Source organism: Cheilinus undulatus, linkage group 17 (assembly GCF_018320785.1).
Source record: "Cheilinus undulatus linkage group 17, ASM1832078v1, whole genome shotgun sequence".
Classification (NCBI taxonomy): Eukaryota; Metazoa; Chordata; class Actinopteri; order Labriformes; family Labridae; genus Cheilinus; species Cheilinus undulatus.
The window spans coordinates 16,380,520-16,400,234 of record NC_054881.1 but is presented as its reverse complement, the minus strand read 5'-3'; the positions used below and the strand labels follow the sequence as shown (position 1 = coordinate 16,400,234).

The 19,715-nt window shown below is 40.3% G+C and overlaps 1 protein-coding gene across 4 annotated transcripts in view; it reads right to left on the bottom strand.

The window, feature by feature from the left end:
- Positions 1-1,499: 1,499 nt before the first annotated feature.
- Positions 1,500-19,715, bottom strand: part of ptpn13 (protein tyrosine phosphatase non-receptor type 13) — a 92,084-nt gene continuing 73,868 nt past the window's right edge. For all 4 annotated transcript variants that reach the window (XM_041810770.1, XM_041810771.1, XM_041810773.1 and 1 more), the window contains 13 exons: positions 19,604-19,665; positions 19,344-19,499; positions 6,777-6,942; positions 6,539-6,628; positions 6,286-6,392; positions 6,141-6,196; positions 5,938-6,035; positions 5,152-5,300; positions 4,974-5,064; positions 4,537-4,874; positions 4,238-4,453; positions 2,197-2,259; positions 1,500-2,111 (listed from right to left, as the gene is read on the bottom strand). In XM_041810770.1, coding sequence (XP_041666704.1) covers positions 2,034-2,111; positions 2,197-2,259; positions 4,238-4,453; positions 4,537-4,874; positions 4,974-5,064; positions 5,152-5,300; positions 5,938-6,035; positions 6,141-6,196; positions 6,286-6,392; positions 6,539-6,628; positions 6,777-6,942; positions 19,344-19,499; positions 19,604-19,665 — 1,670 coding nt within the window. In that variant the 3' untranslated portion in view covers positions 1,500-2,033. The remainder of the gene's footprint in view (positions 2,112-2,196; positions 2,260-4,237; positions 4,454-4,536; positions 4,875-4,973; positions 5,065-5,151; positions 5,301-5,937; positions 6,036-6,140; positions 6,197-6,285; positions 6,393-6,538; positions 6,629-6,776; positions 6,943-19,343; positions 19,500-19,603; positions 19,666-19,715) is intronic.

Genomic DNA, 19,715 nt, shown 5'->3' with positions numbered 1-19,715 from the left:
GGGCTTATGATGCAAGGGCTTGGATTTCCTCAATACTTTTGCAAAAAATAATGTTGAGTTTTGCCTTACAGCAACAGTAGCTGATAAGTTACCACTCACTGCCTTTTTTTTCATCAGCCACTTGATTTTAACAAGCAACATCATTTATAAGGTATATAATTCTAATTAAGACAGGAAGTATTGAAGGTGCAGACTATTTAATAAAGGGAGATGTTCCAACTATTAACCCCTCATGTGTCAAGTACGGCAACTTCAGCCAGGATTTTCCCCATGTTTTTAAATTGTTCTTAAGGCATGAAAAACAAGACTTGAACTTTATTATAACTTTTTTTAATTCCAAATTATGTCAAGGAAATTTTTACATGTTCACTTGAGTGGACATCATGGGTTTTTGTTTTCAACTGAAGAGACAGTATGAGAAAACTGAGGATGAAGGAGCTGAGGATGTGTCACCAAACAGAGCGTTGGGGAAAAGGCAGAAAACAAGAGCAGACCATTTTGGAAAGCCAAAGACTACCAGTTTTGAAGGGTGCCTTCTCCAGACTGCATGTTTCAGCTCCTTCCACAGGTGTTCAGTAAGATTTCGATTAGGGCTCACAGGCCACTTCAGAATAGTCCAAAGTTTTGTTCTTAGCTGTTCTTGAGTGTTTTTAGCTGTGTGTTTTGGGTCATTATCCTGTTTGAGGATCCATCACCTGTGACTGAGACCAAGATTTCTGACGCTGGGCAGCACATTTCACTCCAGAATGCCTTGATAGTCTTGAGATTTCATTGAATAACAGGGTAATGCAAAAAACAAAAAACAAACAAACAAACAAAAAAAAAACTCCACTGTAGTGCAAAAGAATTTTGGCACCACTTAGTGGTAAAACAGATGCTAGACATTCTTACCTGCTTTCTGCTGCACAGTCCATCACTTTGTTGCCTTGAGATGTTCCTTCATTGCAAGCAATTATTTTTAACAATGATATTAGCAGGAAAAAATGATTACTCAATGATTACTCACATTCATTCAAATGCAAAAAACAGGCATTAAACAACTACAAGCTTTGTAATGATGCTCTTTGGGGATGGTTGATGCGATTCTGTGCCCATTTTTAATGGCAGTTTGATTACTAGGTTGCAAAATAGTGAACAAAATAAAATAAAAAGAGGTAAATTTAACCTCCAAATTTCTGAACAGCCTTCATATAGATTCAACATTATGAGCATTACTGCTACTATGTGTGCAGTAATTTCAAATAATCCACTCTTATGCATGAGAATAGATTTAAATCTCTTCTTCTCATACTTTTCAGTGATTTTGTTGGCAATCTAGCTGTAAAAGCTACACAGGGTTGAGCTTTTATAAAATGAAGTTTGGAGTGTGATTTTAATCTCTTGCACATTTTCATTCTGAGAATAAAACAGAAGGTTTAAGATGCAGTGAAAAGGAAAATGCAAAAACAGGAGAGGGAAATTAAAAGACTGTGAAAAAAGAACATTTCCACAACATGATATAAAATGTATCCAGTTTAATCTTCAGGAGATGAATATGTACACTTAATTTCATCATTTACCTCAGGCAGTAAGCACTGTACTGTATAATAGATTTACAAAGCAAATACTGACATAGTATTCTGTCAAGGCATGTTCCAGCATCAAAGTAGGATTCAAAATAAACAATTTTGTTCCACATAAAATACGAAGTCATTGATCATTTTCATAATTATTTTTAAAATATCCAAGAATCTGTGGGGGAAAAAACATTGACGTTCTCTTGTGGGTGACGATAGTAAGAAATACAATCAGAAGTTCTCATAAATGCATCGAAAGGGAGTAGCAGCCGAAGAAAGAGAACTCAAAAAGCAAACATAAAAATATAGACTTCTTTAAAAGGAATGACTCTCATGGAGTTGAATATTTTAAGGCATTTTAAAAACATGTAGTGTAAATTTGGCAATGTTTGCCTGTGTCAACACTCCTCCAGTTTTGTTTTTGCACTTGTGTAACAGCCACCCAGCGCGGATGTGACAACGATACAGATGTTTCTGCTATCCTGAGATGTTTTCTTCTGCTTGAAGGCATCTGAGGACATAGAGGATTACTTGATAGCAGAAAATATACTGGTCCTGTGGGAAAAAAGGGAGAAAATGAATAAGTTGTAGGATTAAAAAATATGGGAAGAGTTATACAGCTACAAACATTTAGACTCACCTCTGTTTGGACCATTCCCTGTCTCTGAAGTCTCATGTTCCGTACGACATCTGAAATATCAAACTATAAAGAAACGTCTGTTAGATTGTGATCATACAGAGCAAAAACAAGGAAAATGGATATAGAAGCCCCCCTTAAAGGCCCACATAGCAGGACAAGCAAATCATTATTCATATGGTAACCTCATCAATCCAACCTGATAAACAGACAGTACATTAGAAATAAATAGAATCACTGAGATGTCACCCATTTGTTTGTAAACTGTAATTTTCTAGCTCTGAATTCAGGCTATCTGAGTATAATGAGCATATTTATACTACAAGGTAGAGAAACACTGCTATGTTTTTATCCTGAAACATATCCTGTCTTATTCTCCATTTTACTTCAGATAGCAAATTTTTTTTTACAGAATAGACTTCATGTCATGTTGAAGAAGACTTAAAACAGCACGTGAGACCATAAATTCAATGTTAAAATAATTCAATTCTATTCACTAAATACATTCTTATTCTATCACTGTCAGACTAATGAGCTATTTTCAAATATGCAGAAATGTTCTTAAAATTTCCCAAAACTTTCAGGGTGGTTTAGCTCAGTTGGTAGAGCAGGCGTCTATATACAGAGGCTACAGTCCTAAATGAACTGGTTGCTGGTTAAAATACCAATCCCAGTGCTATTTCTGTTTGGTGCAAGTCCCATTCTCTCTCCATGTACACACACATCACTGTGCTCCTTCTGCTGACTCTGCTGATCCTGGTTTTGTCTTTAAAACGCTCCTGTGACTACCTCTGAAGCATTCCCAACAAACTTCATCGTGAAGGCAAAGCTTTACAAAAGCGTAAACATCCCAACTTAAAACTGCACCGGGATTCAGCCAAAAGTATATATTAGAGTATACTACACGACTGACAGCTGTGTAATTTTGGTTTACTTTTCTTCAGTTGCCCATATTTGCTGTTTCTCCTCTGCTGTTCTGTCCAATAAAGGCACCCCCCAATATCAGGGTGAGCTGCATGCCCACATTTCCCTCCCTATTTTAATGCAATTTTTTGCCAGCACTACAGTAAAATTTCCCCATAATGTGGGTTGAACTGCTGCATGAGCAGGGCAGGATATATTCAGGAAAAGTCAAGCCAAACAAGCTAGAATATCATGGTTTTATTTATCACCAATGAAATTTATTTCCCTAATGGTAATAAGCTCTGAGGTTGTTTTTCTTTCACTATTATTCCTAACACATTGCACTTTACATTACTCAGTAGTAATTTCCATTCTGGTGAGACCTCTTGACCTCTGGGATACTAGAAGTCCTCTTTCCTTTCTTTTTTAAAGGATGTTTTTGATGGCAGACTTATTAATGTAAAGACTTGGGTCCTAGAGGTTCAGTGAGGACCTTTCAGGCCATCTGGGAGCCATTTCTGGCCCATCTGGTTAAGGCTGATGTGGGCTTAGAACTGCAAGAGACTCAAAAGGTGCTTTCACAATGCATTTTCATCACAGCTACGCCATCACTGTGGAGACCTGATACTGCAACAACATGATATTACGTGCTCCCGTCTTTCAATTCACACTGCATTACAGTTTTGCAGCAGGGCAAGAGAGCTAGGCACAGTAGGGTTTCTTCATACACCCCCCCCCACCCCCACCCCCCCCACCCCCCCCACTGGCTCTGCCGATCCTGTTCTCATTTCTGTAACGCTTTTTTGACATCTTAGAAGCCCAGGCACTTTAATCCCCCATTCACCTGTGTGACATCCACAGTGAAGGTAAAAAATCACAGGGTTGGAAATATCACAGCTTGAAACAGCTTGTAAATGACCTTAAAGAACAGCAAATCTGAGTGGACTGTACAATTGTCAGTTATGTAATTTAGGTTTACTTCGCAGCTTCTCTTCATTTACCTCTTTCTTTTTCAAGTAACGATCTTGTACTCAGTAATTATACTTCACACATGTGTAAATATAAACAAATAATGTAATTAAGATATACCGGTATGCAGCCTCTACTCCTTCATACTGTAAGGAAAAGATGCACAACTTACGTCAGCATCTTTACTGATGAGACCCAAAACCACGTCTATACAGATGAGCGTCCCAGATCGGCCGATGCCTGCGCTGCAGTGTGTGATTATTGGCCCCGATCGATGAACGTGCCTCATGTAAGAAATAAATGTAAGAAGCTGCTCTGGCTGTGAAGGTGTCCCGTGGTCCGGCCATCCCGTGTAGTTGAGATGAGTCACGCACTGGATTTCATTGGTCTGAGGAGGGAGAAACTTACTTTAATGTATCAAAAAACAGTGTTCATCAAAGTAAAGAAGCATGAATCAATATAAAAACTAACCTGGACATTTTTGACCTCAATAAGCCGAATAACAAAATTATCGAGATATTGGTCTTTGATTAGCGTGATCTGCAGCCGGTCGTCCACCATCTCTGCTGTCCTCGGTGTGTCCGGCCAGTACCGTTGACACTTCACTTTCCCTCCCTCCACTTCCTGCGTCATCATGGCAATCACATTAGACTTCTGCTCCCAAACCATCTGCCAAAAGTCGCCCAGAGTGGTGGGCAAGGGACCCTGACAGGCGATGTACATGTAGCTCTCGTCCTTCACGGGCATCTTGATGAAGTTGGCGTTGATGTAGCCGCCATCTTTGCCCAGCATGACTCGAGTTGTGTCAACTAGAACAGACAGACACATAAAAGAAGAAGATGTTCAACTTTCAGTTTATTCATTTTTGAAAAGCCTGGACACCAGGCTAAACGTGTAAATCTTCTTACATGGGACAATGTTCTTGTAGCGATTCTTTTTCTTGTTCTCCTTCGTCTGACCAATTAAACAGTCATCCAGAGGCTGGAGGTTCTGGAGATTCTGACAGAGATGTAAATTACATGTTTACAAAAAAGTAAATGATCTGTAATTCATTCTAAAGCAATGAGAGAAAGAGCAGGTTCTTACCTCAAACTCCTGCAGGGGGACTTTCTGTTCCAGAAGCCCTCTCATCATGCGGACCACAGTGCTGAGCTTCAGCCCTGTGTACTGACCGTCAGGGACCACTTTGACAAGGGGCAATGAGGTCAGCTCGTCCTCTGTTATGATTGGTCCATCTATGGGAGAACATAATGAAGGATTACAGTCAGTGACAGCTGTAAAGGAACAAAAAATTATGGAGGGAGAAAGGGGGTAGACCAAATACTGATGAAAGAGTATCTTGTCCCAACTAACACGTTAAATTATGGTAAGTCATGAAATGAGCAGACTCAAAGAGCTGGATCTTTTATGTGATTCATGAGATCCGTATCCCATTTAAGAGTGGTTTTGTTATTGGTGTTTACAGAATAGGGCTGATATTTTCTCCACACCTCCTACTACAGGCCCGCTACACACTCAGGACTTGTGTTTGATGGTTTAACATTAATGTGTATAATGTGTACAGCACTAGGGGTGTCCGCGGGCGGGCTTCACCTGGCTCAAAAGGTGTTTTAGGGAGATGAAGTATTACAGAAAATAATTAAATAAAAGGTTAATAAATAAAAAAAAGAGCTGTATTTTGCTAATCTAGTGAAGTTAACACGGCAGCAAATGAGGAACCCTTTGGGAGCATTTCTGGCATTCCCTGCAGAAATGAGCCCAATAATTCTGATCAATAAAAAGAGACATAAATCCAATCTGTATCTGTATCTATGAGCCATGAATAATTTCTAGTGTAAAATTACTCACACAAAGTCAACACATCTGACTTACCCTCTCTTGATTTGGAGTTCATGGTTTCAATAGGCAGTTCATCACTCCCCCATGTGATTTCATCTTCCTCTGGCTGTCCAGCACTCATCTGTAGATAGCTGTTATTTCATAAAATATAAGCCATGGAGCAAGAAGTGAGACACGATTATACTCCAAAGTTCTATTTGGAAAAGTTTTAAGAGCCAATAAAAACCACATCTCACTTTTCATTCCTTGGATCATCAACACTCTCCTCTTGCCATTCCACTTTCCGGGAATTCTGTAAAAACAGAATCATAAAATCATATTAAAATGTGCATAAAGGCATAGAATATTTTTAGTGTTTCATCATGGACTTGATTTTTGTACCTCGGGGGAGTCTTCAGGTAAAGAAGAGCCATCGCAGTCAGTGTCCTCTGAAAGCTCTGCACTGTGCTCCATCACTCTTTTCTCTTCTAGAGGATCGTCTTCATAGTCTGTGAAAATGGGCATGTAGGTATGCTTGTTGAGTTTAAACATCAATTTCCTTATCAAGAGCTTACTCAACATTCAAAACTGTTTCTCCTTCTTTTGCACTTGTACTAACTTTCTGTGCATTTTCAGTGCCTGTGATTTATATTACCTATTGGTGGTATTGTAGGGAAGCTGCTTGTTTTCCGCTCATCCTTGGAAGCTAACAGCTTTGTTTTGACTCCGCTGTCTTCACTAAGATCTGAAAATGAAGCATGAAAAGTGTGCTGACTGTCAAAGATGATGCCAATTCATTAAAACACTATAACAAACACTATAAAATCATAACTTTTACACTAAAAGAAGGGAAAAGGTGAGCATTCAAGCATGTTTTTCTTCTTGGCTTTTACCTGTGTTTCCATTGCAGTTATCAGAGTTGATTGGCAGGTAAGCCAGGTATGTGTTTGGATGCTGGTCAGGTGGTCTTGACACCACGAGGTGTACGAGGCCTTTAGCTTTACGGATGGTGGTGACAGCTTTGGTGTGAGACACACCTGTCATTAGATCTTCATTCACCTGTAATAAAAAAAGAGGTCATTAAAACCATGAATTAAAGGATTCTGAGCATTATGTTTGAATGAAGTTTTATACAGGTTAAGCCCTGTTTCTGTGCCTTAAATGCAGTAGGCGATTTGAGGAGGCATGGGGGGGGTGGTGTCCCCCTTGTTAGCAAAACGACCAAAATGCGTCCCCTTTGTTAACCTGCCATCCCCTCTCTGTCAGGGCAGAGCAGGGATGCTTAGTTGAGTATGTTCTGCCTGACTTATTGATCCTTTACAGGGTTTCCCATTTATGTATTAAACTGCAGCTGATTGCCACTGTTTAATTACCCCCCTGTTTTCACGTCGGCACTCCCATCCAGCATAACTTGTTGTGTCCCATGGATACACAGCCTGTTCAATGCCCGGATGCTGGGCCGTTACCCCGCCTCCCTCTCTCCTCCTGGGTGTACAGTGAAGCTCGGAGTTCGACACTGTAGGCCAGTGATAGCCTACTCAACCCGCAGCTCTTGAGCCGCATGTGGCTCTTTAGTGACCAGTTGCGGCTCTTTTAAGGCTTACTAATAAAAAATCCTCCCGAAATCCTCTATAAAGGTGAAACTGTCAGCAGTAAAGACTGCAATAAGTCATATCAATAAATCTAAGTCCACACAAAGAAGACAGACTTTAACTTCCAAATTCAAATGAAAACTTGTATATTATTACTGTTGGGTGCGCCCAGGGCGGAGGAACATGCGTAAAAGAGCGCAGAGGAAGTCCGCTGATGGCGCATCTCTTCAGTAACTTCATTAATTGAGGTGCGCTGTCTTGTGTTCAAAGTGAAGCTTCTAGTGGCCTCGTTTTAACAAATTTCTTCAGTCACTTCCTGCCAATGCTCTCGCATACTCGTGTTTGATGATGACTTTTGCGATGCGCATCATCAACGAGCCAAATACACACGGATCACGTTTTGAAATAATGTAAAATTTAGTAAAACTTGTCCAAACATGGGTGTTGTATTTTATCTCAAATGTACTAATAATAAATACTGTCAAAAGGGCAGGAACAGAAAAATGAAAGCAACAAGCTGGCAGGACAGAAAGATTTGTGAGGGGAAGCTGCAGGTGTGAGGCAGAGCCGGTTTTAGCCATTTGGAGGCCCAGGGCAAAGACCAATATGGGGATCCTCCCCCTTTAGCTAAAAGCAATAATAACGAGAGGAAAAAAATAGAAAGCATAACTTTAAGTTAATAGAGTCACAGAACTACAGTAAATGTCCAAAATAAGGAATATAAATACCGAAACAGACACCCATAATTAATCAGCTCTTTGAAAAGCTTCTCAAAGCTCTAAGTTATGGAGCTATTATTGTTGCAAAAGTATTTGCAAATGTGTACAAAGATCTGCACACAAATCCACAAATGCATGCACAAATCCACAAATGTGTGTACAGATCTGCAAATCCATGTAAAGATCTGCAAATGTGTGCAAAGTTTTGCAAATTTGTACAAAGATCCACAAATGCCTGCACTAATCTGCAAATATGTAGGCCAATTTGTAATTGTGGACTTAGTTCATTTTGGTTCAGAATCTGCCTCTCCACTGGCTGTCATATACACGTGACTTTTGCAACACTTGTACCGCGCACGATTTGTACTCAGATCTGTAAGCGTGTACTTAGATATGTAAGCGTAAAGGCTGGGTCTGTTGCCCTCAGCGCAGGCTCACAGGCAAGGCTGCCTTTCTCATCACACAGTAGGCAGCAGTTAACACTTAGTAATGGCTCTATATAACGTCAATGTGAAAGGAGAAATGCTATTGTATTATACTGCTATTGTTATCATTCATATTTTCAGTGAAAGACTGAATACAATAATGACTTCCTTATCTCCAAATCGTATCACAGTGGTGGTTGTATTGCCATCTCTTAAAGACAGGGGTTCATTGTGTTGTATTTAACAGAAATCTCTATTATGACGTTGTATGAGCCAGGTGATGTTAGCAGTAAGATTGATAGAGTGGTCTGTAACATTTATATTTATATAAATAACAGGGGAAGAGAAAGCTAGCAAATAGCTAGCTGGATTTCTTTCTCCATTTCCTCTGAAAACTTGGGCTAAAGCATCTATTTTGCAGCTCACACTCGGTCCCCAAACCTGGACCTGGACCCACATCGTACTGCAATAATATAAAGACTAACCCTGAGAACTATGCAGTGTCATAAAGTCATGATGCAAGGCACAGTTTGAGCTACAGTACAGTCTGGATATGCTAACATCATTGCTTTAGTGGAGGATTACTGTCGTTCCTGATTTAAAGGCTATTACCGATCCTATGAGCAAGCGAGAAAAGGCCCTCCTCTGTTTCCTGTTTGCAATTTAAGCCCTGCCTCTGTTGATATCTACATTAGATGGCCAGACTGTATTAGATTGTTAGCGTACGTGTCGTAATGTGTGTTTTTGTATTCGTCCTGGCACATCTATGTGTGCATGTGCAGGTACGTACTAATGCTTGTGTGAGTGTGCTCGTCGATGTTTGTATGAGAGCGTGACTGATTGTGAGAGAGATTAAAACCTGCCATGAGCCATTCTAGTTGATATCCAGCACACATTCATGTCTGGGGCCAGAGGGACCACAAAGGCTTGTGTATATTTTCTGTCAGTGTGTAAAAGATGAACAATTTCAAATAAAAAGAGTCCTAATTTGTTAATGCTGTGTGGTTTGTGTAGTTCAGTGTGCTATCACATGTGGTCAAGATGCTGCGTGCTGCTGAAAGCTTCAAGAAAAAATCAAAGAGCATTTTTACACCTTGAAAATTACAGCAGGATGTGAAAGTTGATGTCAAAGGATGTTGCTTCTTCTACTTTTATCAATATTTAAAGCTTAAAAATATATACAATTCAAAATCAGAACACAGAAGCTGAACTTTCCATGTATATCGCTTCATGTTTAGAGCTGTCAAAGGATGACTTTTTAAATTTAACACTTTATTTTGACAATTAATCACAGTCAATCAAATTATCACTTAGTCCATATTGACAATGTATCAGATTAACTGACAAGCAATTCTAACCAGTCTTCATTTGAGAATCAAATCAATGCAAAGATGTTTTTTATAATGATTGTTTTTAGATTAATTATTTAAATAAATACTGCACTGCTACACCAGTGTGTTTTAAAACCTTGACTGAGCGTAAGGATTCTCACTTGAACAGCTGCTATAGTTGCAGACTTTAAATGGAGTTAGTAGGCTAATTAAAAACCTGCAGGAATAAAAGCAAAACATTTTTTACAGCAGGTAAGAGGTTTCACTGTGCTTCTTTGTTCTCCTTTTAATAAAGAATTGTTGTCAAGTGAGTTAAGCTTGACAAGCGTTCACTCATGCGTCAACAGCATGTCTTTTGTCTGAGCCTTTCGGGTACCTGGAGATTTCTGGCGTTTCTGGCCCCTTGGGACATCCACAGCATGACTAAGGGCTCATGGCAGCCCTGCTACCCAGCGGCACGGAACCCTAGGCCATGCTTACTCACCTCATCCACCCCTTACTCCTCCATAAAGGGTGTGGACTTGTTATTTTTTCCAACTAATTATTTTCCCATTCCCCCTGGTAAGATGCACAGACATCCAGAGCACGGGTTTATGTGAATCCTCCATCCCACCCGATGGTAGGCCTGCCCATGGAGTTGGCTGGGCCCCTGAAAAACCCAGAGAATGGGCCCTCCTAGGTTGTTTTGTACTTACAATATCCATGCATGTGTGTGTTAGACTAGCAGCATTGCTGTTAGCATCCTGGCTAACAATTTCCTCATTTTAGAGCTTAAAAGCTATTGAGGTTTTATTAGTTCTGATATTGAAATCATGCCACATTTTAGCATCTTTTCATCCCTTTCTCACCTGGTTCTGCCACTTATTCCCATTTTTGCCATTTTTTCCCACTTTTAACCCATTTTCAACACGTTTGCCACTATTATTGCCACTGATAATCCATTTGCAACTTTTAATCCTTTTCGCCACATTCAACCCATCTTGCCACTCTCTGCTACATTAAATGTTTTTTATCACTTAAATACATTTTACCTATTTTCATCTCTTTGTTTTGCCACTTTAACGAGTCTCTGCTTTTTTTAAATCAAGTTTCAACCCATTTAAGCCATTTTATCGCAATTTAAACCCATTTAACTACTTTTTTGCCATTTGAAACAAAATTTTGCCCTTTCTTACCACTTTTAACCCAAATCTGCCACTTTTTATGTAATGATTAGCCCATTTTTGCACATGTTCGCTCTTTCAACACCTTTTTTTTCCACTTTTATCCTATTTTTACTACTTTTGCCACTTTTAACCTGATCTTGCAGCTTTTTTCTGCCAATACTCGCCCATATTTTATCTATTTTGACACTTTTTAGCCATGTTGAACAATTAACACCACTTTTTGGCCTTTTAACCCAGTTTGCTGCTTTATTGCCACTTTGAATGTATTCTGACCAAGTTTTTTGCAACATTAAACCCTTTTGCCACTTTTCATCCAGTTTTTGCACTTTTGCCACTAAGTCCATTGTTCTCCTTTTTCAGTGACTCCAGACATCTTTTTGCCACTTTCAACCAATCTTCACCACTTTCTGCCATGTTCAGCCCATTTTAACCACTTTTTATAGCCTCTGATAACCACATTCAGCCACTTTGTTGCTTTTGGTCATTTTCAACCAATTTTTGCCCCCTTTTACCACATTTTTGCTACTTTTATCAACTTCACTCCCCTTTTTGGCACATTTAACACATTTCACCTTTAACACAAAAAGACCACTTGTGCCACTTTCTTGCCAGTTTTTCCTTTATTCTTCCACTATTTCTGTCATTTTTATGCCACTCTTAACCACCTTTGCTCTTTTTTGCCATTTTCAACCCATGTTGCAGCTTTTCTGTCACTATTTTCAGCAAATTTGAATCCATTTCTGTCACTTTAAATCCATATTCACCACTTTCTGCCACTTTTTTCCTATCACTATTGGCCCATTTTCTCCCCTTTTCCTCTTTTAACACCTTATTGCTACTTTCTATCAACAAACCAAATTTTGCATTTTCTAACCATTTTTGGCCCCATAATTCCCATAATCAGCCCATTTCTGTCACTTTTTTTACAACATTTCTGCTCTTTCAACCTCTTCTTTATGTCACCTTTAACCAATTTTAGCCACTTTTTCTTCCACTTTTGGCATTTTTTGCCTCTTACAACACCTTTTTCTACTTTTTACAAACTTTAAACCCATTTTCACCACTTTTTTGGTCACTTTCAACCTCTTTGTGCAACTGTTTAAGCAACTTTTAACGCACTAACACCACTTTTTGGCCCTTTAAACACATTTCACTACTTTTTTGCGACTTCAAACCAAATTTTCCTCTTTTTTTACCACTTTAACTCATTACCACCACTTATCACTCACTTTTGCATCATTTTGCAAATATTTGATTATTTTTCTACTGGAGATGTCAAAGTGTCTTCCACTTTGTGTTTGGCATCCTGACGCCTGGCATTACTTTCCAAATGGTTGAGCTCAATGTGCCTGCCCATGTTGTTATCATTATATATATATATAAAAACAAGTAATTCCATATCAAGTAAAGAGGTTTACTTTTTTTAAAAATGGCTTCGTTGTACTACAGCACAAATAAATACTAATTTTGTTGCGTTGAGTGATTATTATTTAGGTTAAAATAAAATATGGTTATCACAGCTTGACTTTATAATGAATCATGATTTTCTGACCTCCGTGGACCCCCGTTTAGCAGGGTCCCAGAAGCTCTCCCCTTTATTCCCCCTGATTTGCATGCCTTGCCTGATGGTGCACTCAGGTGGGTTTACCTGCCACACCTACGACTTACTTCAGTCTCAGTTTCTGACACAAACATGCCCAAAAGTTCTGCACAGTACTACATTTTAAAATGGACCATTCTTAATAAAGCATGTCTGACATCTTTATCCAAACATTTCTGAAAACAGCACATGCTTCATAATATTTTCATGCAAATTTAAACTCAGATTTATGTTTAGATGAGTCTTTATTGAGCAACTTAACACACGGCACAGACATCTGTGTGCACATACTGCATCAGTAACTTTCAATTAATATGTAAATGTTTTTATTCTCAAAATGAGGTTTAAAGAATCATGCTTTTAAAGCTGATTTTTGTTTTTTTATTTTTTATTTTTGTATTATATATAGTCACCTGTTAAGCTGCTGTCATGTTTTTAGTCTTCGGGAGGAAGCCGGAGCACCCGGAGAGAACCCACACATGCACGATAGATGATGGTAACTCCACAGAGAAAGGCTCCTGTCCAACAGGCAGTCGAACCAGAAACCTTCCTCCTATGAGGTGTTCACCACCGTCCCACCATGCAGCCCTTCTTTTGTTCTAGTTTCATGACAGACAGTTAACAGGTGACAGGAAGGAGGGAGGAGTCAGGAGTCAGAGGTTGAGGCTCCTGAACGTCTTCTAAAACAGCTCAGAAACCCTCCCCTCTTCTTCTCCTTTTTCTTCTTCTGCTCCTCCAGCTGGAGCTCCAGTCGGCCCATCCTCTGCTGCAGACTTTCTGACGTCCTGGCTCTCTCGTCCTCACTCTCCTTCAGGGTCTGCGTGAGGACAGTCACAGACTCCAGAAGAGAGGCTTTTTCTCTCAGCCAGTCCTGCTTCTCTGTCTCCATTTGTTGCAGAGAGTCTTTCAGGCAGGCATTTTCTCTGAGGAGTCCTGATCTTTCCCCCTCCCACTCGGATTTCTGGTTGACCAGATCCCTCGTCGCTTTGGCCAGTTCCTCCACCAGCTTTGTCATTTCCTGACTTCGTTCACCAAGGAGCCTTGAGATGTCTTCCTCCCACTGGCGTTCCACTCTTGCCTGGTCCTCTCTGGCCTTACACAGAGCAGCCTTCATCCTTACAGAGTCCTCCTCATGTTCTGCCAGGAGACGGGATCGCTCCTCGTCATACTGGCCTCTAAGGTTTTCTAAACTGTCTCGGACCTGGTCTATCTCTGCTTTGGCTTTGGCCCTTTCGTTCATCTGAGAGATAAGGAACTCAAACTGTTGTTTCTCCCATGAGCTCTTGCTGTTTTTGAGCTCATTTTGGGTGTCTACGAGTTCCCTCTCTAGCCTGCAGACAGCTTCCTGGTGGCTTGTGATGAGGCGAGATCGTTCCTCCTTCCACACCAGACGTTGCTTTTTCTGGTCTGCTTTCGCCTGCTCCATGGAGGCCTTAATCCTGGAGGTCTCCTCCTCCCAATGGCGGCTTTTCTTCGCCAGGTCTTCTTTGGCCTGGCTGAGGGCCGCCTTAAGGGTGGTGTTTTCTCTGGAGACCTCGTCCTTCCTCAGGTGTTCCTGATTTGGAGCAGCTGTGTCAATCTCTGCCAGGAGGTGCATTTTTTCCTTTTGTGCCAGGTCTTCTTTGGCCTGGCTGAGTTCCACCTTCAGTTTGGAGTTTTCTGCACAGTTCTCCATCCGACGGGACCTCTCCTCCTCTAATTCCCTCCTCATCTTCTCCAGGTCTTCATGGGCCTGCTTGAGCTCACTCTTGAGAGCACAGGTCTCATTGCCCAACCTCTCATTTTCTGCCAACTGTCTCCTCAGGTCCTCATTCTCGACGTTGGCCTGGTGGTTTGCAGCAGTCAGTGCTTCTATTTTTCCCACCAGCCTCGTCTTATTTCGCTCCCACCTCTCCCTTTGGCTCTGCAGGGCCATGTTAGCCCGGGACAGCGAACCCTTCAGTCCAAGGTTCTCATTTCTGATCTTGGCAAGGCAGTCCTCTGTCCCCTCCTTCACCCCTTCTGCCCCTGCTGTGGCCTGTTTTGTCAGGACCTCAGCATGGAGCAGAGGCGTGTCTGAGGAGACTTTGGCCTGACCCTCTGGCTTCTGCTCACGTTCAGGGAGTTGAACCGGGGCCTGGTCGGTCTCCTGAAACTTGTTGTCTGCAGCCACAGACTGAATATTTTCAGGAGGCTCTTCTCCAGTAAAATGCTGAGCCGGCACAGACTCCCTGAGCTGCAGCGTCTCTCTAGGTCTTAGTGAAAATGTGAATCCTGCATAGTCTTCACAATTGATTTCATCTTCCAGACCTGAAGGAAACCCAAAGCTGCAGTGGATCTGATTCCAGGGGTATGTTTCTTCCTCCCAATAGTTGAGTGTCTTCTTTTTCTTTTTTGTTTTCTTTTTTGCTGGCTCTGGCTTCTTGACGCTCAAAACAAATGACTCATTTTTGTCATTTGACCATGACTCCTCATGGGTTTCTGCAGATGTCTGAGACACCATGTCTTCAGGTGTCTTTTCTGCTGAGGAAGTTTGCTCAAGCTCCTCTGTCCCCATTTTCGCCACCTCTGCCCATGCTTTGGCTGTTTTTTTGGGAACCTCAGCATGGAGCAGACGCAGGTCTGAGGAGTCAGGGAGTTGAACCGGGGCCTGGTTGGTCTCCTGATACTTGTCGTCTGCAGCCGCAGACTGAATATCTTTAGGAGTCTCTCCAGATGGTTTTTTCTCTCCAGGCTCTTCTCTACTAACCTGCTGAGAGGGGACAGACTCTCCAAGATGCAGCATCACTGAACGTGTTCGTGAAAACCTGAATCCTGGATCCTGGGGGTCTTCACAGTCAAGCTCAGTTTCCAGACCTGAAGGAAACCCATAGCTGCACTGGATCTGTTTCATGGGGTCGTCCTCTTCCTCCTCATATTTGAGTGTCTTCTTTTTCTTCTTCTTCTTCTTTTTCGCTGGCTCTGGCTTCTTGACACTCAAAACAAATGACTCATTTTCGTCATTTGACCATGATTCCTCATGGGTTTCTTCAGATGTCTGAGACACCATGTCTTCAGGTGTCTTTTCTGCTGAGGAAGTTTGCTCAAGCTCCTCTGTCCCCATTTTCACCACGTCTGCCCATGCTTTGGCCGTTTTTTTGGGAACCTCAACATGGAGCAGACGCAGGTCTGAGGAGTCAGGGAGTTGAACCGGGGCCTGGTTGGTCTCCTGATACTTGTCGTCTGCAGCTGCAGACTGAATATCTTTAGGAGTCTCTCCAGATGGTTTTTTCTCTCCAGGCTCTTCTCTACTAACCTGCTGAGAGGGGACAGACTCTCCAAGATGCAGCATCACTGAACGTGTTCGTGAAAACCTGAATCCTGGATCCTGGGGGTCTTCACAGTCAAGCTCAGTTTCCAGACCTGAAGGAAACCCATAGCTGCAGTGGATCTGTTTCATTGGGTCCTCCTCCTCCTCCTCATATTTGAGTGTCTTCTTTTTCTTCTTCTTCTTCTTTTTCGCTGGCTCTGGCTTCTTGACACTCAAAACAAATGACTCATTTTCGTCATTTGACCATGATTCCTCATGGGTTTCTTCAGATGTCTGCGACACCATGGTTTTAGGCATCATTTCTGCTGTAAATCTACCAAAATGCTCAGTCGTTGGTACACTTCTTTGCATTTTTGTACGGTTGTTCAATCCAAAAAACACTGAAATGGTTAAATATCTTGCTGTGATAGCTCGATACAAACAAGTGCTGTCAGACTCGTACTACTAACAGGACTAAAGAGGTCTGCTGTTTTTCAGCCTATTTAAGGGTTTCTGGGAATGTTCTGTGATGTCATAAGGCATAAGTCCCATTGGATCAAAGGGCACGGAATGTTCCAAACATTCCAAAAAAAAAAAAAAAAAAAAGGGTGTTCCCAACATTCCGCCAGACAGGAAGTATCCATGTATATTTTCAAATTAAAATGCAGTAAATAGCAGAAATGTTCCAGTAGGTTGTTTTGCAACCCTGAATGTCCACTGGGGGTCAGGAAGTAACGGACAGCCTTAGGAATGAATGGGAACGTAGGAAAGTTGGTACTTTAAAGCTCAAAGTGGAGCTGTACTCTACAATTACCATCAGAAAATGTCTACAAGGTTAAAATAGTTTTGGGTTTTTCATTAGTTTTTGTTTCTATTTTGTTTTTACCATTATAGTTTTAATTAGTTTTTCCTGCTGGATTGCTGGTTTAGTTTCCTTTTTATTTTGCAGAAATGCTTTATCTTAGTTTAGTTTTTATTAGTTTTAGTGTTAGTTTTAGTTTTCTGGCAATATCAGAAACCTGTCAGGGGCGACACCCTAGACAGGGTCCTAGACTTAAGACAAAAATGACCATTGTGTGAAGTCTCCAATCAAATCAGGGGATTTAACTCTCTCCAGGCTTGGGCATACATGTCAGTCAGTCTGCCGCCGTCAAAGATTAAACTAAGGAGATCTGTCTTTAATCTTATTTCTTTTAGTTAATTTCTTAGCACAGAATTTAGTTTTGGTTAGTAGTTGTTTGTTTTAAAAGCTTCATTTTTATTTAGTTTCAGTTAACTAAAATGATTTTTATATTTTAGTTTTAGTTAGTTTTAGTTAACTATAATAATCTTGGTCTACATACACTGAATACGAAACCTGCACTTTACAAAGCTCTGATTTATTTTCAAAGCACAACAGATTTAACTGGCATTGAGGAAATCAATATCACAATTTACTCAGGCCTTCAGACCTCCTGGTTAGGGGTGTAAATATTCAGTTATCCAATCAGATCAATAGAAAGTCAAAACACTGATTTAAACTGTCACATTTATGCTTTTATTTTGAAATTCCACCTGTAGCATATCTATAGACGGTTTCTGATCCGAGGGCATGAGGAAATAAAAATGTTTGGTGCTTAAATTGTTTGCTGTTATGATGATCCTACAATGAAAATATGAATGATAACAATAGCAGTATAATACAATAACATTTCTCCTTTCACACTGACATTATATAGAGCCGTTACTAAGTGTTAACTGCTGCCTACTGTGTGATAAGAAAGGCAGCCTTGCCTGTGAGCCTGCACTGAGGGCAAGAGACCCAGCCTTTACGCTTATAGATCTAAGTACACGCTTACGGATCTGAGTACAAATCGTGCGCGGTACAAGTTTTGCAAAAGTCACGTTTGTATGACAGCCAACTGAGAGGCAGATTCTGAACCAAAATGAACTAAGTCCACAATTACAAATTGGTCTACATATTTGCAGATTAGTGCATGCATTTGTGGATCTTTCTTCTGACACTAAAGAGACATTTTTATGTAGCCTATTTCATCTCATTTAACAACACAATAATCTCTCACAATAGTTTTTTTAAGACAATGAGGCTCCTGGGTAGAATAAGGTTGAATACTGCTGCTGTAGGCTGTTTTCACATTAATCTGCTGAAAGTAGAAAGTTTCTCTGTGCTCATTGAAAACCAAAATGATTAGTCCATTAATTGATTTGTTGCCAGCTTTTATATCATATATCAGTTTGTTGAATCATTTTCCTAATTTGAAATGACAAAAAAGTATTTACAGTTCAATGGACTACATTTCTCATCCTATATTTTCTATATGTATTTTGTTACATTTTTAGCAAGTATTTGTAACAAGATACTTTTTATTTTGTATTTGTGCCCATCTCTGCGTGTTCATTATTAATAAATTTTTCTGAGTAATGTTAAACTTTCTCTGTGCTGAGTTTTTTCTTACATGAACTCTAACTGGCTATATTAGTTTATTGTAAAAAAAACCATGAGAAAATCCTGCCTGAATAAACTCAGTCCACTTTAATGTTGTATTTATTTATTACTTTTAAACACAGTACTTAAATACAAACACAACTTGCTAAGGTTTTAAATATATTTTTTAATATGCCAGTGTAGATTTTGAATGGGATTTTGTTATGATTTTAACATCATAACAAGGTGCATCCCCCTTATTAAAAAAAAAAACAATCACCTACTGCTTACATGTAAAACAACACTGTATAATTTTAATACATTATACATTTTGCCATATTTGATTGAGACAGGGGCCCAAAGTTAATTGCATTTGATGGGAAACAAACAGTAATTGAACAGTATGCATGTAAACCTAAAACTGACACCTGGCATTGTAAGGTGTGCAGCTGTGGCAGTGAAAGTTGAGTGGTGGATCTAGGAAGGGCTGGGGTGGTTTTTGTGGTAGTGCAATTCATAAGAATCTTATAAGCAAGGTACAAACATGAGGCTAAATAACCTTCGAGCCAAAAAATCTCATCAGTTCATCATTGAGTCAGAGTACAAACTTGTGCAAAAGTTTTAAGCAGAATCCCTCAAAGTCTGTTAGAGATATTGCATTCACAAGCGAGGGATAAACATGAGGCCACTGACTTTAACCTTTGACCTAAGACTTCCAAAATCTAACCAGTTTATCCTTGAGTCAGATGGTACATTTTTGCAAAGTTAAAAGAAAATCCTTCAAAGTGTTCAGGAGATATGGCCTTTTAATAATGGCCTGGATGGACAGACCCAAAACATAATGCTTTCAGTCTCAACTAAAACCAGCATGGAGGCATAAAAAACTGTTTATAAGAGCCTTAAATCTGAGTAGTAAATGTCAAACATCACTCACTTTCAGCAGCCGGTCTCCCACTTGCAGCTTGCCTGAGGACTCTGCAATCCCTCCTGGTGTGATAGACTTCACAAATATCCCTCTCTCCCCTCCAATCACAGAGAAACCCAGACCTCCTGCATGTGGCTTCTCTAGATCCAGCGTTATGATGTCCTCCTAAATACATAATCAACAAACCAACTTGTAATCTCTATAAAAAGCTATAGAGGAAGCCATTACAAAGGCAAAGTAGTTAAAGTAATGTATGCTGAAAAAAGTACCTCTATAGGACAAAGGGCTGCAAGACCCTCAGTATCTCTGGGATCCTCTCCTATCAGAAACCCTGCAAGAGAAAAGAAAATGGATTAAGATCCAAAAATATTAACTCAATTA